General features: G+C 34.7%; 1 protein-coding gene across 8 annotated transcripts in view; it reads left to right on the forward strand.

The window, feature by feature from the left end:
- Positions 1–25,906, forward strand: part of AKAP9 (A-kinase anchoring protein 9) — a 104,571-nt gene that overhangs the window by 32,079 nt on the left and 46,586 nt on the right. For 3 of the 8 annotated variants that reach the window (XR_010356575.1, XM_064409728.1, XM_064409755.1), the window contains exons 3-19: positions 1,067–1,111; positions 5,986–6,039; positions 6,447–6,617; positions 8,968–9,123; positions 10,036–10,233; positions 10,917–13,361; positions 14,940–15,153; positions 15,885–15,964; positions 17,561–17,696; positions 18,121–18,242; positions 18,757–18,862; positions 19,802–20,000; positions 20,522–20,618; positions 21,508–21,600; positions 22,968–23,336; positions 23,925–24,155; positions 25,746–25,886. Coding sequence is in view for 7 of the 8 variants with exons in the window: in XM_064409728.1 (XP_064265798.1) it covers positions 1,067–1,111; positions 5,986–6,039; positions 6,447–6,617; positions 8,968–9,123; positions 10,036–10,233; positions 10,917–13,361; positions 14,940–15,153; positions 15,885–15,964; positions 17,561–17,696; positions 18,121–18,242; positions 18,757–18,862; positions 19,802–20,000; positions 20,522–20,618; positions 21,508–21,600; positions 22,968–23,336; positions 23,925–24,155; positions 25,746–25,886 (4,857 nt within the window). In the remaining variant the exon portion in view is untranslated. The remainder of the gene's footprint in view (positions 1–1,066; positions 1,112–5,985; positions 6,040–6,446; positions 6,618–8,967; positions 9,124–10,035; positions 10,234–10,916; positions 13,362–14,939; positions 15,154–15,884; positions 15,965–17,560; positions 17,697–18,120; positions 18,243–18,756; positions 18,863–19,801; positions 20,001–20,521; positions 20,619–21,507; positions 21,601–22,967; positions 23,337–23,924; positions 24,156–25,745; positions 25,887–25,906) is intronic. The other 5 variants (XM_064409745.1, XM_064409800.1, XM_064409737.1 and 2 more) reach the window with 4 other exon arrangements.

Here is a 25,906-nt window from a genome sequence, read left to right on the forward strand (position 1 = left end):
TCTGGAGCTGCATATTGGATTCAAAATATGTTGAATCAATGTTGTTAGGATTGTAAATACTGCAGAACTTCAGGAGGTCTGAGTGGTAGATTATTTTGAAAAAAAAAACAAACAAAACAAAACACAATTGACATTCCAAATTTTATCTATGTCTACTGATTCAAAACATGCCATTTTCCTTTGAAAATAAGCCTGACAGAACTCAGTAGAAAATGGAGACATTTAATGTGAGGCTGGCTAACATGTTAAGTGAGTTTTGGACAAGGTCTATTATGTGCACCTAATTTTTGCCAAAGTAGTTCTAACTCATGGTGACACTTCTCAAGTTTTCAGGTTTTCCTTTCAAGTGCACTTATTCCATGGTAGTGCGCCTTATACAACATTTTATATATATAATGTATACTATTATAAATATATAATTTGCATAGTTTCCCACAAACATTTTGATTCTCAAACTTCATACACTTTATGTAGTTCATCAGGATACACTGTGTTTCATTCCGGCATCTGCCCTGGCACATCTATGCTCAGTTTGTTAAGGCTTTGTTCCCTTAATTCCTCTACTTCATTAGATCACAAGATCTGAGTCTTTGTCCACTTATTTTCCCTTGGTTTCCATGGAAGCTGAACGATGAGTGTTTGTTTTAAAATTCTAGTCAGCATCAAAAGTCCTGCATGTATGATAATTATGTTCTATACGAGATTGTGTTCTTAAGCCAGCAAAGTTCCTAATTAGGTAAAATAGGTATAGCAGAGACAAGTTCTTTTCATAGTACTTCTTAGTTATTAAAAAAAAAAAAATCCCAGAAAAGTAAGTTTAATTTTCAAAATATTGTTTTGTACCTGTAGTTATGTGAAGATTTTATCAGGTAATTATAGTGTTTCTGTGATCATAGTTCAACAGCAAAATGACTTTGTTAAAGCTGGGATTTCAAGCAAGTGAAGGTTATCATTCCTGTATATGTGCTCTTATTAAATTCACATTGGTGAATTCAAATACTGTAAAATGTCTTCTTTAGTATTTTTAGAGTGTCATCATTGTAAATATTTTAATATTTTATTTTAGCCAGAAAGTGAAATTTCCACCACAGTAGAAGATTACAGTTCTGAGGTAAGACTGAAGTAATGCTTTTCCCAGCTTTTCTTTCAACCTTTTGTGTTACATGTTTGCTGCAATGCTGTGCATAGTTTTTCAAAAGAAGAAGGAAAGAAAGAGCAGATGTGATATGGTCAAATTCTGTTGCATGTTATTACTGGTATGATCAATGTACCATTAAAGCAGGCATTATGTCTACTCCATAATGGGATGGCTACTGTAATAAATAATGCAGTATATACATAAACTGTTGTAGCAGTGTCATCCTTAAGGTCACATTAATGCTTTGTATTGCCAGGGGAGTATTGGCTGTGCATAATCTCTACTAATTTTCTGTGATAGACTATTTAACAAGTCGATTACATTTTAATGAGTTGCAAAGGAGCCTCAGTGACTGGCTGAGTGTCAGCCTGCTGGTGGGAGATGACGAGTGATTGCCTGTGCATCGTTTGTTGTTTAGCTGGTTTGTTTTCCTTCACTTATTAAGCTGACTGTATCTCATCCCATGAATTTCAGTTGCTTTTGCCCTTCCAGTTCTCTCTTCCACCCTGCTGATGGGGGAGTGAGTGACTGGAGCAGGGGCTTAGCTGCTAGCCAGAGTCAGCCCCACACATTGGCATCTACAGCTCATCTCTGTCACATTGACGGGTAGTTGTGTGTGTGGAATTTGGGTCCTGTCAGATAAAACAGTTATGTTTATAAGGAGTAAACTACTTCATGCATAAATGTTGGTTGAGAACATGCCAGCAGAAAATAGCCATGGAACATCTGAATACAGTAGGAATTGGTTTTAGTTTGAAAATCTAATTTTTCATGTCTCAAACAATCACTTTGTGTAGGGACAGTCTGGGTTTTATTTTGCAGTTCTCTGTGCTAAACAGTTTGGAACAAACACACCCAGAATCTTAAGCTTGGCAACAAGTAAGAGGGGATGAAGTAAATTGAATTAATCTCATTGCTGTTTGCCATCATGAGTGTGGCAGGCATACTTTTGAAGAACTGCCATGACTGTAGTGCACCTTTTTAGAATATGCATCACCATGGTATGTGAATACTTTTAAATGGAATTTGCAGTATGTGAAGAATGAACCCTTGAAAACAGTTGACAATGTAATTAATATTCATGTATTTTGACAAGTAAGATATTACATATATAATGAAGTATGGATGAAATTCTGATCACTTTTAAGGTGATAGGAAGCACGGCTGGAGACTGATGCAAAAGCTGAAGGAAACATGTCTTTGCACAGGGCAACAAAATACAGAAAACATCTGGTATAATGCCTCATGGTAATTGTGGGTGTGTTCTGATTTTAGTGTTTCAGTTTCAGTCGAATTTAAAGCTCTCATTTTAACATGAAGTTTCACATCTAAACACTTCATTTTTCAAAGATTTCTATGGATAATCTGCAGAGGATATTAGGGAGCAAATTTTCAAATACTGAAGACATAGAAGAGTAGAATTGCTGAATAGGTAGAATAAGAATGGGAAGAATAGAAGTATCTGAATATTCCTTAAAAAATACAGATTTCCTAAAAAATGCTGTGGCAGATGCATTACTAGGCAGTTCTTATTCCTGCAAAAAGACTTTTTACCTTGCTGAGAGTTATTTTCTAAGACATAAATATGCAACACAAAACTCATGGATACTAGCATGAGAATGGTTCTGGTGAACAGCAAGCTGAAGCAGTCAGATTTGTCATCTTTTCTAATAAACTCTTCTTAATTAAGAAGTATAAGCCCTCTCCCACAAAACCCCCAAAATATGCTGAAATTCATTTTCCCAAGGTAACCTAATTGCTAATTTTAGCTAAGTTTCATATAGTCAGTCAGTTGTGACATAACTAGAAAATTCAGGAGACTCTAAGAACATTGACAAGCGGTGATCAAAAACTAAATACTAATTTTTAGGAAGTATTAAGGTGTCTATAATGTACAAAAAAAGGTGGAGGAGGAAAGAAAACACGAGGTAAAATTGTTAATATGTTCCAGATACTTCTGTATGTTTCTACTACCAAATCAAACAAATCTTTTAAGCAGAACAGTATGTATTGATTTATGCTGAGCATGAATTTATTATTTATAGGGGGAAATCTCTGTAATAATAGTATTAACTTTGTAAGTAGCTACGTGTTACATATTACTACTGCTATTTTTGAGATACAATTTCAGGTCTTCCGAAGTCTAAAGAACATTAGATAGGGTACAGTGATTTCATAAATGTAATCCTGACCTCTGGTGGCATTTGTCATGAATCACTGCCCTTATCCAGTGGTGGAAGTTGGTTTTCCTTGTGTTTCTCAGAAAGAAGATTCCTTTCATTTGCCTTAAGCATATGTATTAACTGATGCAGTAGAAATGAAACCTTTATTTGTATCCATTAGACTACAGATTATATTTTACTTTATAATACTAAATTGTATTTCTGTGGATTATTTTGAAAATGCAATGAAGGAAGAACAATCAGACATAATGTCCTTTGAGACTTCCATAACCTTCACTTGTTTCATATTGTTTGTTCACCAAAACTGTGACTGCTCAGTAATGTATTGTAAAATTGAATCTATTCTTATTTTGTGATTATTTGTTCATGCAATTTTATCCAGAGCTCTTGTTACTCTTGGTTCCATTATGTTAAAATGGTACGTGGTTTGATGTTTTCAGTGTTTAATTGTTTCCTGGGGAATGTAACTAAGTACATCAAAAGTAATTAAGGCATAATAATGTTTCAGTTTTAAAGGTGAACTGCAAAGCTTTTAAAGAAGAAATTATAAGAATCCACATGAAGAGCATTTATAGACTTGCAGAAGATCTCTAAATGGGTAAATCACTGGGACCATAAGTCAAAACACACAAGTCCTGTAGGCCTGGTTTAGCCATCTACTGACACTCAAGTTGGATCTGAACTACTGAATTCATATATTTCAGATGAGTGGAAAATTAATTTTAAATTAAGCTATTTTGGAGCTAGTAACTCATTGCCAACTGTTTGTCTGCTCTTGCGCAGCAGAATTTGTCATGCTAGGGGTTGCCAGGCTGCTCCCAAGATTTCCCTCAACACAGCCCCCTGCTGTGGCTGTCTGGCTGGGGTTTTAGACTGCAGTGCAATTTGTTGCCTTGTCATGTTTCCACTTGCACTTTGCCAGAAGACATTTGAAAGAAGAAGGTGTCAGATGAGAAAAGCATGGACTACCATGTTACTGTGTGGATCACTTATGTGATGTCGAAGAGTTACACTCCCATGAAATGGAGCAGGATTTCTGATGTTCCACACAGTTGATTTGATGTGTGTAGCAAAATCTCTAAGTTAAAGGTCTTTTGTAGAATTTTCAGCTGCTGAGCAGTCTGGAACAGCTAATGAGATAAGACTTTTGTGCCTTTCCTGTTAGCTCTTGTTATAGTGTCTTTGGTAGTCGCACATAGCCATGATTCATGGGAGAAGTGTATCCACTGTGGTAGATTACAGTGATTGCACACTGCATCTTTATCAATTAAGCCTAAGTAAAATGGGAGTTGCAAAGGGGAAAGGAAGGATTTCATAGTAGTTTCTATTAAACTACTAGTGTTGTTGATCTGGGACATGTGCCAAAATCGGAATAAAGATGTTGGTGCCAGGCGCTGCGAAGACATTTGTGTGTCTGAAAGTAGAGCAAACATCTGGCAATACACAGATGATACACAGTGCCTCTATGAGTTGCCTGGACTGCTGTTTGCTGCAATTTTCTTTATTCCTTCTAAACTAAGGTAGTGATCTCTGTGCTATTTTTTTTTTTTTTTAACTGGGAAAATCAGAAATTGGAAGGACACTGTATCAGCTCTGCAGATTCTCTAATGCAGATTTATTCATTCGCCTAATACAAATTCAATGACTGTATTGATCCCATTTATAACAGTGCACTTATTGATTTACTCAGGCGCGATAGTTATTTGTAAGTAAGCCCTGATCTAGGCTATGGCAGACATCTGAGCAGCACTGCTTCTTTTTTGATTTAAAGGTAGTATTTGGATCTGAAATACTATGCTACCTTTCCATTTCTACCATCATTATTTTTTGTTTAAGACTCTGATGTAATAATGAGCTCTGGGGAGAAATGCAGCTTTTCTTGCTTTCTCATTTTTGAACATTGGTCTGCTGTTTTAAAAGCCTGCCTGTCTGTTTGATCATTACTCATGTGTACACAGTGTGCTCTTTCCATTTGGATTTTTTTTTTTACCTATAACTGCTGCTTTGGCTTGTGCTTGCTTTTTGGAGATTTTCTGGCTTTGGTTTGTACAGTCAGTAGAACCAAAATTGTCATAGAAGCTGAAAAGGCTTGGAGTCTTAGGTGAGTGAAAGAGGATTTGTTTTCAAATGTCTTATGTCAAATGTATAATTTATTTTTTTCAATTTCATGAAATTCCTTCAAATTGAGAATTAAAGTCTGTGGTGCTACCTTTCATCCCCTATCAAGAGATAGGTGACTTTCAGAAAGACTAAATCTTGTGGTGTATAAAAATCTTTCAGAAAGCATAACTATGTTTAATAATATATAAAAATACTCAAGTTGTAATTTAAAATGCAATAGTGCTGTATTTTAATGATTTAAAAGATAAAGCTTTGCATTGACCTTTAAATCTGAATTCCTTTGTTTTCTCTAGATGGTAATAAGGTTTTTGTTTTTTGACAGTAGTATTTATTTTTGCAGTTTTGGGTGTTTTACCTGTTATCTGTGCTTACTTTGATGTAATTTGCCATATAGAAAGATATTTTGTATTTCAAATTAAATAAATTTTTGTAGCATAACAATTCCCATGGGTCTGCAGAAATTGCCATATAAGATTCAAGTAAGTGGAAAACAAAAATCAAGCACTATTTCAAATAATGTATTGAGAAATTGTCTTTATACAGGTAAATGGTTGCAGTTTTGTGACAAGAACAGCTATACCTGCAGACTTAATCGGGGTACGGTATTGCAAATTGAATTGGAATACTAATGGAGAATACTAAACACCTCAATTTGTTTTGAACAAACACTGTGTTGCTGACTAATACTTTATTTTGCATGCTGTGCTCTACATCTCCATTGTTTGCTATATTAATATAGTGTATCCTTAAACTTGAAATGCAAACCCGTTTAGTCCATCTATTAAGGCAAAGGTTATAGAGCACAACTCGCAGAAATGTTTTGTGTCAGTGCTTTTCAGGTGTGAATTATACTAACAAAGGAGGTTACCATGGCAATAAGATCTTTGATGCTGTATTATATGTTAATGTTCTAAGGTGGCATTTGGTACAGAATTTGATGCTTGACTTTATTTGCTGTGATAAAACATAAAAAATGGCATGTAAAGGAACTTGGATTGATTTAGGAAGAAGAATTTGGAGTTGAAGACATTCATTCAGAGCATGGAATGCAGCACTCAAACACACAGCTAGAGGTGATGGAGAATCAGTTGGTTGGGAAACAGCAAGAGATTGAAGAACTAAGCAGAGAGATAGAAGAAATGAGGGCAGCCTATGGTACAGAAGGATTGCAACAGGTATAATTACCTTATGTTGCTTTCTACTTGCTATTTGGTTACATGCAAAAATGCAGAGCCACTGGAAAGAGTTCACAGTAATAGTAGCTGTTCAGAATGCAATCAGTGTGTGATGTAGAATTAATGAAATGTAATTTCTTTCAGTCATATGCCATGTGTTCTGTTACTTTGAATGGCATTTCCATTGTGTGTGCTTTTTCTCTGTATTTTGTGACTAAAATTCGAATTGTCTTTGCAGTGAGATTCTTCAAATTAGGAATGGAAAGACAATTTTGTACAAGAAAAGTCCTAATTCTTCTCTACTTATGCAAAGACTTTAATGTCTTCCTGCTCCTCCAAGATGAAAAAAACCTCAGGTTTTACTCCCTAAGGAATAATATAACTGAACCAAAATGTATTTGTATGTCAGACTTCACAGTCTGAAATACAAAAATGACAACGTCAGAATGTTTTCATTTAAAACACCTAATAATTTGGGTTTACAGGAAAGCGTTTCTTACTTTAAAAATACCATTGGAATATAAACTTAAGTTTTAAAGTAAAGAATATTCTTCCAGTTTAAGCCAGTGGTGCAGTGCACTCAGGTCAGTGCTTTGTTGTGCTTTATGTCTTACTTGTCTCTCTCCCAGTTTGGATTCAGGTCAAGTTACTGTATTTTGCTGTTTTTTTGCAAAGTACTATAAATTATTTTTTATATAATATTCAGTTATTTTTGCCATTGCACTATTATTATTACTACTACTATTATTATTATTATTAATAATAATAATAATAATAATAATAATAATATTAATAATAATAATATGTCATTTTATCCACCATAGCACCAGTTACCCAGAAGAGGTGGTTTATTATTCCTTTGTCTGGTGTTGAGTTTTAATTACTGTATCTTGAATCTGTTGTGCTAAACGTAATAGTCATGATCACAGCATAATAAAGAAAATAAGTATTTCTAATGATTGTAACTACTGTTAATTTTTCCTGAAAGAGTAGAAAGTGAAAATGTTTTTTAAAACTGCATTTTTAAAATGGCTATAATTACAATTTTTAAACTAAAATAAAAATTTACTTAAACAAAATTGAGCGTTTTTGGGTTTGGGGCTGTGGTACAATAATATTTTAATTCTTGCAGTGTATTTTTGTTTATAATGATACAGTGCATAGTATGTCAGTTGAGAAATGCATATGGTTTATTTTTCGGAAGAAACAAAAGAATTGTAAAAGGGGAGTGGGAAAGAAAATTGTGTGTTTTAGTTCTGTCTTTGTCAAGAACAGAGATTGACTTTATAAAGTTGGAAATTATATTACATGATATGCTTTGGAACTAACGTGTTTGCATATTCATTTTCCTGATCTGTTATTAAGTTTCTCTACTATAACAAACATTTAGTATTTTCATTAGGCCTGTGCTTTTTTTTTGGAGTTGACTCCAGTGTTCTAAAAAGAACTTTATCTGGAAGCATTACTATGTTAACAGCCAAGATTCAGCATATAACTTGGCGACGTGTTTTTGGGGAACATTGGAAACAAAGCACTTACAGAAGATTACTAATGGTTTAAGAAATTTGCAGTATGTAGGGAGGAGGCTTCCACTAGCCTTAAATGAGTTCAAATTGAGAAATAAACTTCATACTGATACATGATTATATAAAGGCACACAAAAACATTGCAGATCAATATTGTAGAATTTCTGACTGCTTGAATGTAATCCTACAAAAAATTAAAACAGTTGGCAAAGATTTTTTTTGTATTCTTATAATTTCTTCATCATTACAAATTACAAAAGTTAAATATGCTGTATCCTTTTTGCAGCTTGAACTGATTTTCTCGTGTAGTTGTGAATGATTTCCCTGGGTTCACAGTGTAAGATACTGCATGGTATCTATTACCTGCTTTACTACAAGGAATGCTGTTTGTTGCACTTAAAGTGAGAGATGATATAACTTGCATTTATTGTGGGAAAAGTGTGTGAACATGAGTAGTTGTACAAAACTGCTGAAACACTATTAGTAGATATTCTGGCTTCCTTTATGACGGTTTGTTTATGTGGCCACACTTTTTATTTTAAAAACAAGTTATATATTCAACTATATAACCTTCTTAAAAGTTCAAGTTTTGTTATTTGTTAACTATATTTTATGGAGAGATCATGTATTGTTCACTGAGGGGGGGGGAATACCCTTTTTCTTAAATTTTTACAAATAGAGCTTGTGAAAATATAAAAACTATACTTGTGAGACCCCTTTTAAACAGAGGTTAGGAATAACTTATTCCTACTTAACTAAAAAAAGCTAGTATTTTTGACTGTGGTTTTCATGTGCATTAATAGTTTAAATTTTATCTTTTACAGCTACAAGAATTTGAAGCTGCTATCAAAAAAAGAGATGACATTATCACTCAGCTCACTACTAACCTCCAGCAGGCACGGAAAGAGAAGGATGAAACCATGAGGGAGTTCTTGGAGCTTACTGAGCAAAGTCAAAAACTGCAAATTCAGTTTCAGCATGTAAGTTATAGAGCTGCCAACATTTATTTGGGTTTGACAATAGCTGTCACTTTGGAGGCTCCATAAATAGCTATTTCCTGTAGATATTTTTTTGTGCATTTTTCAAGGATCAGCCTCCTAGCATAGACCAGGAGTCATTTTCCTGATCCTACAGTCCTATGTGTCACAGTACATAATAATTAACTATAAAATTATAAATATTGGTCTGTTTTCTTTCCTATTGTGTGGTAATAGCTTCTGATAAATGCTGAATTATGGCAGTTATCCTGGGGAAAAACACTTGGGTAATTAGTTCCCAGAGCTTTGAGCAGAAATGTTCCCTTTGAAATCAAAACATCTAGTCATCAGCTTCCATGGGCCACAGCTTCACGCTCCAGTCCTTTATTTTTAAATAAAAGCTTCCTTTGTGTGTTATTAAAATGTCATTTAAATAACAAAGTGAAGCTTCAAAAAGACATTTCTTCTAAAACACATGGTGATTGAGGTGCTACAGGTACACAAACTACACCTTACAGTGTTGCAGTTGAATATTGTAGTATTTCATGCTGTTTAAGTATATTATATAGCTTACTTTGAGCTTCAAGGGGGTTATATTCTGAAGCCTAAGATTTTATTATTAAAAATGTGATTATGGGCTCCATAGCTGCAACTAGTTAGTTTTACTACATATTGGTGTATCTGAGACACTGCTGTCCTATGTTAGCTCACCATGAATGTTTAAATAATATGAAATACCTTTTTGTTGGTTGGCCATCCCAAATGAATAAGGATGTTTGACTTCCTCCAAAAGAACTTAGAAATCTTTGACTTGTGGTGTTGAAGAAGAAAGTAAGGATCACTATATCTGTATGTAGCACAAGTGTTTTCTGAAAAACCTGATGCATTTGAGGTTTTATTTCTTTAAAATTCAAGTTGCAGGCAAGTGAAGCCCTAAGGAACAGCAGCCACAGTTGCACAGCTGCTGATTTATTGCAAGCCAAGCAACAGATACTTTCACATCAGCAGCAACTAGAAGAACAAGAATGTCAGCTTAAAGATTATCAAAAAAAGAATGAAGAATTTGAAGAGCAGATTACACATCTTCAAGAGAAAATCATGACATATGAAATGGTATGTTCCTTACTCTAAAGATCTCTTTTCCTAAACACTTTTCAGGATTTTGTAATTCCTGTGAAATAAAAAAGCCAAAGCACAGGTAGTGTGTGTGTTGCATAGAATGCATGCAACAATTTTAGGTTTTTGACACTGTTTCTGTTAACTAACACATAATATGTATATAATTCAAAAAAGAATATTTTATGTCAGTATTATATATTATTTTTATACAAGTTGTGGAAATATTTAGAACAAATTATGAAACTATGTTTCGTGTGTTAAAACACCTTCAATAAATGACATTATTTTAGAAAAAAAAAAAATTACCTGCTTGGACATTCTTCTCTGCATTAAGCAAAGAATGAATTTTTTCCTTTGTGTACCTTTTTTATTAGCCTTTGTGGAAAACATTTTAAAACCACCTAAAAAAATCAAATATTATTAAAAGTGATAAAGACACTGGGAGTTGGAAAGAATAGGGGAGGAGCATGATGACATGGGTAGGGTAGGAGTTCTCAGTATTCCAAGTGTACAGGAAACCTCCAAATGAGGTCAACAAATAATTTATATTTATGATTTATAACTAACATAGCCTCTCTAGACTTCTAAGAAAGACTAAATAACTAGTCTGTAATTGTTCTTACATATTCAGGTAATTAGCTAAAAATAAGAACATAAATTTCCTCTTTTTGTTTAAGGAAAAACAGAAGAAAGAGGGGGAAGATTTGAGTAAATTACAAGAAAAAGAAGCATTAGTTGAAGAGCTGGAAGCAAAACTTGGAGAAGAGGAAAAAAATTCGTTTCAGCTAAAGGAAAAACTATCAGATGTCAGCAAATTACTTGAAGAATTGAAAGAAGAGATTTCTCTAAGGAACCAGCAGATAAGTAATATGAAAGTTGAACTTACCACCTACAAACAGAAAGAAAGACAATGTTCTGATGAAATAAAACAATTAATGGGAACTGTGGAAGAACTGCAGAAACGATGTTATAAAGACAGCCAGTCTGAAGCTGACATTGTGCAAAGAATGGAATTAGAAACACAAAGGAGACTGGCACAACTTCAGGCTGAATTAGATGAAATGCACGGCCAGCAGATTGTACAAATGAAGCAAGAATTAATTAAGCAGCATGCAGTGGAAATAGAACAGCGTCTTTTGCAACAAAAAGTAGAATTGGAGCAAACTTCAAGTCTTTGTCTTAATGAGAATGTTAATAAAGATCAAATGCATTTAATGAATATTAAAATTAATGAATTGAATGCGAAATTGCAGGATGCTGATAAGGAAAGGGAGAAAATAAAGCAAGAATTGTCACAACAGATGGAAGTTATTGCAACAGAGAAATCTCTTCAACAAACTAGAATTGAAGATCTTCTTCAGGAACTGAATTTTTCAAGAGAGCAGGTTCAAAGGGCCAAGCAAACTATGGTGGATATGGAATGTAGATTAAATGAAGCTGAAAAATACCGGTTTGTGATTGAAGATTTAAAAACTCAGCTGGCTTCTGCCTCTGAATTTAGGAAAGACTTGGAAGTAAAACATGAGGCAGAAATCACAAATTACAAAATAAAACTTGAAATGCTAGAAAGGGAGAAGGATGCAGTTTTGGACAGGATGGCAGAATCTCAAGAAGCAGAATTAGAGAGACTGAGGACGAATCTTCTGTTTAGTCATGAAGAGGAACTTTCCAGGCTTAAAGAAGACTTAGAAAAAGAGCACCTGGTGAACATGGAAAGCCTTAAACACAACTTGAATATGCACCATAAGCAGCAGTTAGATGAAGTACAAAATGAAATGAGTCAAAAGATAGAAGCCATGCAATATGAAAAGGACAACTTAATCACAAAGCAGAATCAGTTGATTTTAGAGATTACGAACCTCAAAGATTTACAGCAGTCTATTGTAAATTCTAAATCTGAAGAAATGACACTTCAAATCCGTGAACTGGAGAAGGAGATTGAAGTGCTTAGGCAGGAGGAGAAAGAGAAGGGTACCCTTGAACAAGAAATACAAGAGCTGCAGCTTAAAACTGAGTTGATGCAGGAACAAATGAGGGAGAGAGAAGATACCCTTCAAAAAAAATGTTCAGAGCTAGAAACACAAAATAATGTTCTTAAGGGGGAAAATAAAACTCTGGAAGAAAAATTAAAAAATATGTTGGTATGCTCTGAGGAAAACTTCCTTTGTAACAGTAGTGTTAGCTCTAAGACAGAAATTTTGGACTTGCAAAAAAGAATAGAAAAGCTGATTGTTGAAAATGAGCGACTTAAAAACCAGAACAGTATCCTCCAAGAGGATACTGAAAGGCAGAAGAATGCCTTTTCATTGACTGAGAAAAAACTTGAAGCTAGCTATAAGGAACTACAGAAAGAATGTGCAAGTCTTCTGACAGCAAAAACTGAGTTAGAAGAGAACAAGAAAAAGCAGGAAGCTGAGTATAAAGGCAAACTTAAAGCTTTGAATGAAAAAATCTGCCACTTACAAAGCAATAGACCAGTTTTGTCTAAAACTAAACCCTCTGGTTTTGAAGGGAGTAAAGAAATAAAAATGTCCAGGGAAGACATATTTGAGGCTGGAGAAGTTGTTGAGAAAGATGCAACCGAACTTATGGAAAAGCTCCAGATTACTCAGCGTGAGAAACTGGAATTATCCCTGAGGCTTTCTGATCTCTCTGAACAGTTAAAGTCAAAGGATAGTGAAATCTGTCATTTAAATGAAAAAGTCAAATCCTTAAAAGATGAGAAAGAGCAAATTCTAGTAAAATGTAAAGAACTAGAAGTCACAATTAGTCATGTTCAGAGAAGAAATAGTAGTAGTAATGACTCTAAGAAAAAATGCTCTAAAGGAAAATCTCTAAAGACTGCTACTCCAGCATCTGAAAGTAGGAATAAAACCCCTGGTTCAAGGAGTAAAGCTGATGAAGGAAAAAATTCAAGAGGTAGTGTACGTTCTGGTAAAGACTGCAGCCATGAGGTAACAAAAAGGAAGGAGATCCAGCAAATGCTGAAACCAGAGCAGCAGTCTGTTGGGGAACATGTGCATGAGACGCCAGACAGGGTGACAGAGGAAACATCACTACCAGCCATTACACAGAGTGAAAATAACCTTCAGCAGCAAGTGGATGCCTTAAAATCAGAACAGGTATGTGATGTAAAACAGTGTAGAAAATACTTTAACTATGAAAATTTTTAGGAGCTTGCACTTAAAAATTTGCATCATATTTTTTCCAGCTGGCTGCTTTCAAGTATAGGTGTGTGTGTCAGTGGGTGAAAGGGTTGTGGCCAGTGGTTGAAAGAGGTTATATGAATGACCAGAATTATAAGCACAGTCAGTGTGTATGAGGGTGCTTTTTGAATGAAAAAAAACCTCTTCCCTTGCATTTAATTAAGTCAACAGCAACAACAAAAATGTAAGAAGGCTACCAGAACACTTCATATTTTGATGCAGCATTTACTTTCTTAAGGGAAAAGCTTATTTTGGACCTAACTTTTTATTCTGTGATTAGTTTTTCAGTTCTCTTAAGTACTCATTCAAACTGTATAAAGAATAATGACATGTCATGAGTCATCTTTGACCAAACTGCTAAAATATCAAACTTGTGAAATACAGAAATTGTGAAATACAAATATTTTGTTTTAAGAAATGTATCTGGATGTGATAATGAGAATGAATATCATGCGATTCTAACAATTGTCATAAGTTCTGTTGGCACAATTTTGTTTGTATTTCTCGGTATTGTAAATTAATTGTAGGTAGCTTGGAAAGAATTCTTATTTATCAGTACAAATAGCTAAGTACTGAGTTATCAGTATTTAATTAGGTGGTGGAATCATAAATCTATATATAAATTTAAATTTATGTACACTGATGAAGTTCAAAGCTTGCTGCAAGCTGCATGCAACTAAGTGTTCTGTGGAAATAGATGTTAAACAGACTTCTACTGTTTTTTAAACTTTTTTTTTGTTTTATGAAAGTCAACCTAACAGTGAACTAATACCACCAACTGCCTGATATTACATTGTAGTTCATTCATTTCCTAAGAAATAAAATCACAAGCAAAGCCACATTGGAAACAGTTGTAAGATTATAAAAAAATGCTTTCGCTTTGTGATGGTTTGATTTAGGTTTTTTGTTTTTTTGATTGGTTGACTGGTTGGTTTGTTTTTATAAGGCTGTGATAAGGGTCTTACAATTTCCTGCCATACAACTAAAAATTGTTGTGGTCTAGAGGTGTCTAAAAACCTTTTCAAAATTCAGCTCTAAGTAGGTCCCTGTTGGCATATCCCAAACATCTTGTTTCTTTAGCAATAACATCCCCAAATTGCAGACCAGAACTACAAGCCTTGAAAATCAATGTTTTTAACGTCTGCTAATAATACAATCTTTTCTCTGTGTTTACAGTGCACTTACTTAACTGCTCCACTAATAATGATATTGCTCTTGCTTCATTGGGTTAAAATTCATTGGGATTTTATTGCTGCAAAACAGGAATTGAAGCCTATTGAGTTTTATTGATTTTAATTTGATTTTTAAGTTGAAGAAGTGTCTTACTATTTTGTTAAAACCCAATTTTCTAACCTATGTATGTTTAAATTTACCTTATGCATACCATATATGCAGCATTCTATTCAACACATTATTAATCTCAGAAATTTCTAAAGACAGGTCTTTCTATTTTCTTGTTTCTCATTCTTTTAAATTGTGTCTTTATATTCAAAGACTGATTTACAGCTGCAAATGGAAGCACAGCGGATTTGTCTATCCCTGGTTTATTCAGCTCATGTAGACCAGGTTTGTGAGTCCTTGAAGGCAGAAAAAGAGAGTGCACTTTGCAGTCTTAAAGAGGAACTTGTTCACAATCATACGCGAGAGATGACTGATCTTAAAAGAATGCATCAGCTGGAGCTCCAGACCCTGAAATTTCAACAAGCAGGTAAGTTGGCCAAAATTATGAGAATGAAGCTCTATATGAAAAGCTGTGTTATAAAACCCCAACCAAACAAGCACAAGAGTTTGTGCATTTGGCTGTCCAATAAATTGTTTTTATATCATATTTTGAAGTATTTTTTTTTCAACAAATTGTTTACCCAGTACATGCAGTCTATTACTGAGGTAACTTGGAAAAAAAAGTATGTGAAAAATAAGGAATCAAAAGTATTACAACTCATTGTTTGCTGTTTATATTAGCTCAATTCATTGTGAAGAACAATATGGTAGATTCGCCTGTAAGGTGAAAAATAGGCAAATTCACCAGCAAAATATTTGACTCCCTGAACACTTTAAGTAAACTTTGGGACTGCTTTTTGCCTCAGTGAACTTTTATCTTATCGTGATGGTTTTCTATCTCAGGTTTTCTGTTATACCATGTTTTGCCTTTGTTTAATTTTTTTGCACAAGTTCTTCTCCCTCCACTAAGTATCTGTATGCTTTTATCTTTCTGGAGGTCAGTAATACACAAAGCCATTTCTTATCTCTTGCTCCTCTAGAATGTGCAGCTCAGCTGTGATAATTGAAACTGTCCATGTGTTGTAACAACAGAGGGGAACAAAAAAAGTGTCCTTCCTCAAGTTGAAGAGGCACCCTTACTGAGGGAGGAAATTAGACCTTTGAAAAGTTGTTGTGCATCTAGTGTTTAAAAATAATATGAATAATTTGTATTCATAGATGATGAAGAGAAATCCACACAAAGACTTATAGAAAAACTGAATGAAGCTGTCACTGAGGAATGTTCCAGGCTCACTCAGGTAAGACTTAACAAAAAGCCTTTTTCAAAATGAAGATTTAGAAAACAAAAAATGATGGTTAGTGAGTCATCATGTTTTTCTACATTATTTTTGCAGGTTTTCTTTGCAGCTTTTCTCTTTGCATTGATCTCAAAATAGAGACTGCTGAACCTGAGCTTCCAAAATAGTATTGCAAATGGTTTTGTATTCTTTTTTCTTTAACTTATATCCTTGTCCAGACAAGTCTTATGTCTTACACATAGTCCTAATCTTCTAGCTAATGTTGATCTCATCTCTGCTAGTTTGGAAGTACTTTTTTCCTTTCTCTTTGTTTCTGGATTTATCTTCTTGATTCAAGAATCTGGTGTCGCTCACAAGCGCCTTGATGCACAGGACATCACCTCTCATATCTGCAATGAGATAGGAATTTTTTTCTTAGCTGCAGTTCATCTTTCAAAGACTTTAAAGTGTCAAACTACCTAAAAAATTACTGTCCGTGTTGTTTTTAGTAAATAAATATTACAGTCAAAAATAGAAGCTTATATTTAGTCTTCATCTGCTACCTATAATAATATTTTGGCATATCTTTTTTTCTAGAGTAATAGTAATTGATGGCCCTTATGGGTGCTTTTTGACCATCAATCCAGTTACTTATTAGACTTATTTCTAGATAAATTAAGCTGCTTTTGTCTAAAATACTTCAGATGGATGGGGTTTGTGGTTTGTGGTTGTTTTCCTTCTTTACTGGACTTTTTTCAGTACCTTTTTGGGAAAGTGAATAGCAGAATTTTAACTTGAGGAGAGATTAGGCAGGACTCCATGATAGCTCACAGAAACTGGCAGCTAAATGAGAGTGCTTGGCATGAGTTATTGCACAGTTATGAAAAATGCTGCCTGTTTGTATGATCCTTTTGTAGAGCTGTCGGAGAAATTTTGGTTTTACTTTTCTAAGTTGAATTTGGGTTTTTTTGAGTACAAAATCTTTAAATAAAGAATCCCACAGTGCTTTGAACAAGCGGTTTCTTTTCAAGTATCAGTTATCTTCAGAAATCATAAGGATAAATCTTCTGTTTGCCTGCCCATTTTGAATATGGCAGTATTCTGCTGACCACATAGCACCAACAAACATAGGGTATTCTGTTCATTACTTGCTTTTTTCTGCCATACCCTTTTGTTTGATTTGTTCAGCACTTAAAGAACAAGATGAGCTGTAATGCCTAAAAAGATACAAATTTCTGCTTTTAGGAATTCCTATTTTAAGTAAAATTGCAGCTTATGAGAATGAGACATTTAAAATGTAAAGTTGCTTCCCACATTAATAAAGAAGGCTTTTCTCTACAAGATTTTAATACATGGCAGTTCCAAATTAAATACTGATTTGGAAACATGCATTTATGCTTTAACTGAAAACTCTTTTCATATCTGTTTCTTTTATCAGGAGTTTTAAAGATTGTCTTTGTTCTTAGGATTCAACAGAACATTTAAGCCATCATTTTCACAAAAGTTAATGCTCACAAAATACTACTTTTTCCTGGTTTTCTTGTTTTATTTGTGAATTATGATTGATAAAATAATGATAAATTGTTTACTTTTCACTTTGTTTGATTTGTTATGCAGGTTTTGTGTGGCAGTCAGAATGAACATTCTTCAGCTGCTGTAGAAGCTGTTGACAGGGAAGAGGAAAATTTCTGTAAACCTGATGTGAAAGAAAAACTAAATATAGAATTACCAGTACACAGAGATCAAGCTCAAGGTAATGACTTTGTACTATCATGCTGGTCAAAAGTACTTATTTAAAGTATTTCAGACTGGCAATTTTGCCATTACTTTTTCAGGTACTAATTCATGTACTTAGGTAGCTGTTTTAGAGATTTCCTCATTATTCTGAACCACTTTATTTTTGTTATGGTTATTTTTTGGGCTGTTTCCATTGTCATGGTTATTGGTGGAAAAAGGTTTTTGGGGTTTTTCTCATCCTCTTTTTGTAGAAGAAGCTAGCAGTCCTACCAAAAAAATACATGTGTATCAATACATATAAAAACTAGTTAAAAATCTGGAAGGGCTTCATTTGTTTCAGTATTTTGTAAGGTTTATCAGACAATTCTTCAGGGCAGAGCTTATGAACAAATCACTTGTGTTAAAATTTGTGGTAAAATGCTTGTTTTCTTTTTTTAAAGTCCCTGATTCTTTGTGTAATTTAGCTGTGCAAGAACGTATGGATGCACTTCTCCAGAAGATAATGGAAGAGTACAGCAGGCTGAAAGCACTTCAAACACAGCTGATGGCAGAGTGTAAACAGGTGAACTTCTATAGTATAGGGTATATGAACATTTGAATTTTCTCTGCTGCACGAATTCCTTCTGGATGGCTGAGGAAGGGTTTGAAAATGTGTGTATCCTGGTTGAGTGGCAGAGCAGGGCAGTGATTTGAGAACATGGAGAAAGCTGCTGTCCATGTCACAGAATTGTGGACTGGTTGAGGTTAGGAGGCACCTCTGGAGTTCATCTAATCCAGCCCCTCGCCCAAAGCAGTATCAGCTAGGAAAGATTGCCAAGGACTGTGTCCAGCTGAATTTTGATACTCCGCAAGCCCAGTGGTCAACTTTGCCTTCTTCAGGTTATAAATGCCCAGCTCTTCCACGTCTTCTAGTACAAGAAATACTCCAAGCCTCCCATCTCCTTTGTTACTCTGTGCTGGACTCGTGCCAGTATATCCATTTCTCTTTCATACTGGAAGTGCAGCACTGGATATAATATTTTTGTGCTACTACTAGACAAATTGTTGTTAATTGCGTTTACTTGCTTATTATTTAGGTCAAGGAACCAAGTCTATCTTCTTCAGAAAGGAGGAAAGAAGAGGAACCTATCCATATGGAAATAGGAAAGAAAAGTCCGCAGACTCCTCCACAGAATCTAATGGGTAAAAAGATGTATATGCTGTTTTTAATATATGTATATTCAGAGAAAAAGAAAAGACAAATTACTTTTAATTTTAACTGATTTATATCTTACTACAGCTAGAACATAAAATATTTTTTCTGATTTTGCAGTACAATACTCTGATTTTCTCAATTCTGTAAATTCTTTCAGAAGTATATTCTGTGATACATTCCTGGTTTAGTATTTTTTAGTTTTCCACAATAACAATTTGTTACCCATATAAAATATTATATTGCAAAATGGAAGATGAGGTTATCATTTTTTGTTACAGAAAAGTAGTTGACAGGATGTCAGACATTTTTTTAACTACATAAATTATTCAGTCCATCACTGCTAAATATTTGTGAAGAAGTTAATATAGTTTATTTCTTTCTTTCTCTCTCTTTTCCTTCCTTCCTTCCTTCCTTCCTTCCTTCCTTCCTTCCTTCCTTCCTTCCTTCCTTCCTTCCTTCCTTCCTTCCTTCCTTCCTTCCTTCCTTCCTTCCTTCCTTCCTTCCTTCCTTCCTTCCTTCCTTCCTTCCTTCCTTCCTTCCTTCCTTCCTTCCTTCCTTCCTTCCTTCCTTCCTTCCTTCCTTCCTTCCTTCCTTCCTTCCTTCCTTCCTTCCTTCCTTCCTTCCTTCCTTCCTTCCTTCCTTCCTTCCTTCCTTCCTTCCTTCCTTCCTTCCTTCCTTCCTTCCTTCCTTCCTTCCTTCCTTCCTTCCTTCCTTCCTTCCTTCCTTCCTTCCTTCCTTCCTTCCTTCCTTCCTTCCTTCCTTCCTTCCTTCCTTCCTTCCTTCCTTCCTTCCTTCCTTCCTTCCTTCCTTCCTTCCTTCCTTCCTTCCTTCCTTCCTTCCTTCCTTCCTTCCTTCCTTCCTCTTTCTTTCTTTTTCTTTTCTCCATCTGTCCTTCTCACCCCCTGCTTCACACAACCTCTATACAGATCCTACAATTCAAGAATACTGTTCAAAGGAGATAGGGAACCTTAAGAAACAACTTGAGGAGCAGCATGCTCAAGAACTGGAACACCTCCGGTCCTATTTCCAGCAGCAGCTGAAAGAAAGTCAGGAGAGGTACACTGCAGAGCTTGTCCATCTGCAGGATAAGCTTCAGATTGCTGGGGTATCCTCTGACCACACAAGGTATTCATCAGTTTTTCAATGCTTATAACTTTGCACTCGTTCAAGGAGTGTTTCAAATAACCATCTGTGTTCTGATTCAGAATTGGAGACATTCTTTATAAACATACTGCTCTTCTGTAGTTTTGTTCCTTCAAGAGTTGTAAAGATTCTTATGAAAAAATGACATAAACATTGCAAATTAAGTAGTGTGGCATTTACAGTTACTAGAGGAAGATTTTATAAATGGAATAATGTGTAAAAGTAATTTCATATAGATGAGCTTTATAGCAACAATTTCAAAACTTCAACTCAGTAGACCACATTTAGTCCTCAAAACTCCAGGCACTATCCTTTACATATAAAGACATCTTGTGCAGATGTAGTTACCTGAAATTAATTATTTTCTAGAATGATAGATAATAATAAAGTTTGTGGTGAAATTTAGGCCCATTTAGCACACTCTGGTTTTCATCAAGTCATGCGCAAAATACTGATATTTTAAAAATTATTCTTTCTCCTCTTTGCTTTTTGAACCTTTTTAGTGTATCCTCAGATTCTGAAAGAAAGTTAACAGAAGTCTTCAAGAAAGTAAAGTGCACAGAAAATCTTCATCAGAGAAAAACAGATAAAGCATTAGAGGTATGATGTAACTCAGTTGATAGCTAATATATATATATATATATATATATATATATATATATATATATATGAGTGACATAATTTACATGCTTTTCTTCTTAGATTAAATTGAAATATGGTCTAAGTAGATTAAGGTAGTTATCATCTTGGTATTGTTCTATACTATTAGACAGTACATGTTAGGGGAAAAATACTTAATTTTTTCTGAAAAACATATCTGGGAATTATGATCAAGAAAACTTGCTTTATTGATGCTGGGTTTAAATTTATTTTCTTAATTTTATCTTTGAAACAAGAAGTTTCAGTTGGCTGCTTCTTACTAAAGTGGGAGACAATTCATGTTCAAATTCTGGGATATCTTCTGGAATCTTTAAAATATTGTGACCTTTCTTTAAACATGAGTTATGAAAGGAGCAATTTAAGTGAAATACCAGGACTTTTGTAGTACATGCTGCACAGTTTAGGAGAAATTTTGGAAAAATTTTGGAAAATAACCCCAAAGATTTTAAGAGACCAAGTGCAAATTGGAAAGACCCCATGCATTCCTTCGCTAGGAGTGCTGGAAACCTGGCTCAAAAATTCTGCATTTTGCAAAATAGTAATGTTTTTTGTGCTGTGATTCTGTGCTTACTGATCTGGTTTCACTGCATTAAACATCTCAAATAGTGCTGGGAGGAGAGTTGCAAACTCAACTTTTAAAATTCATTTTGAAGTAGAAACAAGGTAAAGTGGTCTACCCAATTCTTCCATGTTGTGGTACAAAATTACATGATTTGTATGAGATGAAGAAAACCTAACTGAGGAGAAAAGTCTCTTGCTGGATTGAAACTTGAAACTGGTGAAGTAAAATCACAAACAACTGATCTAAAATTTCATGTTTTACTTACAGCTTGGTAGGGAGATTGAAATGCAGAATGATCTGGATGTTGTTCAATTACTCCAAAAACAATACCAAGAAAGATTAGAAGAAGAAGTAGCAAAGGTATTACTTCTATTTCTTTTCTTTAAAATATGTTTTAAAAATCTGTCATTTTTATTTGCCATTTTCAACTATTCAGGCAGTTCCTGTAGCATATGCTAATATTTGTATGATTTATTTACAAAGAATAGTTTCATTTGGCTTCTGAATGAGAAAGCCTTAAAAAATTCTGGAACATTTTGGAGTTTCTTAGTTATCTGTCCTATTCCTGACTCATAATTTCTATTCATATGGGTTGTAGTGGTAGTGTTTAAAACTTAAAGGAAATGGACAACGTGCTACCATATTCTGCACTAGAATTTATTTTAAAAATTCAGAGACTTAGAGTGTATTTCTTGCTACCATAGGCTTATCAGTGGGTCAGTTCAAAAGACTTTTGGACTTAATAGTTTAATATTATTTTCTGATCATATTTTATTGTGCATTTTATATGTCATGTAAAATTCATAGTTTATTTTTGATCTGGTGACTAAAACATGAAAAGTAAAAGTAAGATTTTATAGGTAGAGTATATTTGTTTGTGGATTTACTTACTTTCTGATTTGAAAAAAAGTTTCCACTTTTTTGCAGAATAAAAAAAAATATTCTCTAATCTGATGCCAAAAAAAAGCCCCTTCTTTATGAGGAAACAAATGTTGCATTGGTTAAGATAAGTTTAAGTTCTTAAGACAAAGTCACCTTTTTTGGAAGGGAAGAGTTTGGTATTTTCAAGTGTAACAATTCTGTATTTATTATACTATTTTTCACACTTTTTGTAGCTTGTGCTATAAATCACTGTATTCTAAATCTAGAATAGAATTACTCACATGATTGGGAAAGGGCTTTATTTGTATTAGAGATATTTAGCAACACAAAAGTTATCAGCCTGTTGTAACTGCAACTGCATCTAGTTAGTGCCAGTAATTTCTTTCTGGTTAAGTAAAATTCCTGTGCTAAGTATCACACACATGGCACTGCTTTCTTTATACAGCCCAAAATTCCATGTCAGTCAAACTTCTACATAGGATGCTTGGCTAGATAGAAAAAGCTTAGCAGAGCCTGCTCTTAAGTCTGTTTGCCAGCACTTTTTGAAATCATCTAATAGGATCTTTTTAAAACAAGCAACAACTTGATATTTCCATGCTAAATAATCGATTGTAACTGAAAACAGCATTGTAGTTCATTAAACTACCTTAAATACAACATGTCTGTGTTTTAAGACATGATCATTTTCAGGATGGACAAGATATCTTTGTCCTTTTATCTTTTTGTTTTCTTCTGGGAACTTTTGGTACTTACATTTTTATTGTTGATGGTCATGTGTGAGACTTCTTCAGTACTAGGAGATAATGTGATGCATAAACTAATGCAGACTTCTCTTATTTTTTCAGGTTATTGTGTCAATGAGTGTAGCATTTGCCAAACAGACTGAATTGTCAGGAATTGCTAGGCAGAAGGAAGAAGCACCAACACAGATTGTACATCCAGAGAGAATACATTTTGGAATTAAGAAGCAGCACAGTGAGGAAGAGGTTGACAGCCTTCTTAGGAAAGCAACTGGAAAAGGCAGTAGGAATGAAGAAGGATTGAAATCACTTTGCAAGGAACTCAGTGAGGAGTCTGGAGAGACCAATTCCCTTGGAGAACAGCTTCATTGTAATAGCAGCCCTGATTGCATATTAGGACAGACGACACATAAGTCAATGATTTCTGAAGAACTTCCTTCCCATAGCAAAGGTCTTACAGAAGAAGAAACACCAGTAAGTGTTAAAAAAAACAGCAAAGAAAAAATTAAGATGAAAATCCCATTTAAATGTTTCCTTTTCCCTTTCAAAGGGTTGACAAATTCAGACCTAAATTATCTACCCTTCTTTCCTGTGTACTATGCCTGAGGAAGGGAATACGATGCCAGCTGTATTGCAGACAATAAATTGTTTAAAGACATTTTAAGCTAGGTTATATTTTAGTGGTTGTAGAAAGAACAGATTAAAAATAGTGCTTAAACAATTTGAGTCTCTTGTGATAAAGGATATCAACCAAACACAAAAATGATTGAAGTGATGTAAACATATAGTTAGCATTTCACAAACATGGGGTGGAGCCGAGCTAAAATAAATATGATAAAAAGGAGTCGTAAAAAGCATGAAAGCTAATATTGTTGAGATTTATTGAAAAAAAAAATTTAAATGCAGAATAATTCTAAGCCTGGACTGTCCAAGAAGCAGGCAACACAATAATGCTTTCATTCCGGCTACTTTCGTTTATTAAAGCATTTTCTGAAATTTATTTAAATACGTCCTAGGAACAGTTGTTGAAAATAAGATGCTAAAGTGGTTGCACTGTTTCAGCACTCCGGTGAGATGGTGGCACAGGACACAGGCACAGACACATCCAGTCAGCTGCTGTTGTACGAGGAGCGCTTGGAGGACATGCGGCAGGAGCTCGTGCGGCAGTACCAGGAGCACCAGCAGGCAACCGAGTTACTGAGACAGGGGCACATGCAGCAAATGGAGCGTCAGAAGGAAAATCAAGATCAGCTCTTAGCTGAGCTGGAGAGTCTTAAGGTGCAGTTAGCTGAGGTAATACAGAATTCAACCAGTGAGTTAATATGGGTTAACAAAGGAACACCACCAGGCAGATTCATATTTACGCATTTATATCTGTTTAGAGGGAGAGGGAGGCATGCATGTATTTATCATGTGCATGCATACACACTTGTGCACACACACATACCTTTTCTTGTGTGTGTGTGTGTGTTGTGTACATGCAAACCCATATATGCATATATTTGTAGAAGACATATTTCTTTAATCAAAGCTCAGGCTGTGATGGGTTGATTTAGACTTCTGCAGTGCTGCACAGCAGCCAGAAGAGAGCGATTGTGGATGCACTGCCAATCGTGCCACCTCCCATATGCATGACCCTGTGTAGGATGCAGGCTAGCAGCCATTTACATCAATGAAGCCACCAGCTATGACTAGAAATACTATAAAATTCTTAATTTTTCATTATTCTGATTTGAACCATATCAGTGGCTTCCTGCAACAATGTGGTTTGGCATTTTGGGGTTTTCTTCCCCAGTTCTGTGAGATAAGTCCCTACCAGCTTTTAGAATTAAGCAATATCTGTGGGGCTTGGTGGGAAACATCAGTGTTTCTTTGACTTTTCAAACTTAACATGCTGTCACTCCGTATCTATTCAGAGCCTACAGTAGGTGTGTTAATGTAACTCATTAATTTATCTTAATTAATAATACTTCAAAAATAATGCCATTTATAGACATGTCTTTTAAGGATTTCTTCTACTGAAAGACGAAGTAAAAAGAATCCAGAAGAATAAATCTTGCTCTGATTTAATTTCAACAGTGTAACATTACCAAAATGCACATGAAGCTAGTAATCAGTGATTTCTAGCATTCTTTGCTGTCACTGTGGAGTGGAGCTTCACACCTTTCCAAACTTGGTTGTGCTCTGTTTAAGTTTGGGCTCACGGAGTTCTGGAATCTGGAAAGCCATTCACTTGTACCTTAGGAATCCTTTCCAGCAATATCAGCTGTCTCTCCTAGCTGCTTTGAAGGTGTCCTAGAATAATTTATCCTGATAATCTTTCCTTTTGATATATGCATACTTTCTCCTTTTACCTTTTTTTTTCAGTTTGTTAACTGTATTTTTGTCAGGGTTGCAAATTCCTTTAACTATAAAAATCACTAAGTAGAACTTAGGCTGCTGGTTTTTTATTTGTTTTTAATGCCTAGTATGTAGATTTATAAGAACTACATACAAATGTATGCATTATGTTTAAGCCATGAACATTTCTAGCTTTTCTAAAAGAGAATGTGTGTAGGGTTTTTATAAAAATAAGTTGCTATTATTATCTTTTTTTCTTGTGCAAAACATGTTATAGCATGTAATATTCAGAAATTCCCTCCAGTTTACATTGTGACGATTGTATTTCCTAAAGAGCATAAAAATGGTATGAAAATCTTAAGGAAGGTTTAAGTATTTTTTAGCTGTATTCCATTCTAGAGAGCTTTCAGTGTTTTTGTAATGATTTAAAGAGACGGACTGAAATTTCATTGTTCAGTGTCTGTAAAGAATTAGAAGTGACAGGACTCACTTGACTCAGAAGCTTAAAAAACTGTGTGAGCCTCTATAACACTTCTTTCTTAGCGTGTCTCAATGGAGAATGACAGCCTGGTTACAGAGAGAGAGAGAATGCTTTTAGAAGAGCTGGAATCGTTAAAACAGCATTCCGTACCCGGAAAAGAGAGACTGTTTTGTGAGTTACAAAACAACAGCACACAGACAGAGGTAAATATGGACTTTGACTT

This window comes from Passer domesticus, chromosome 1, assembly GCF_036417665.1.
Source record: "Passer domesticus isolate bPasDom1 chromosome 1, bPasDom1.hap1, whole genome shotgun sequence".
NCBI lineage: Eukaryota > Metazoa > Chordata > Aves > Passeriformes > Passeridae > Passer > Passer domesticus.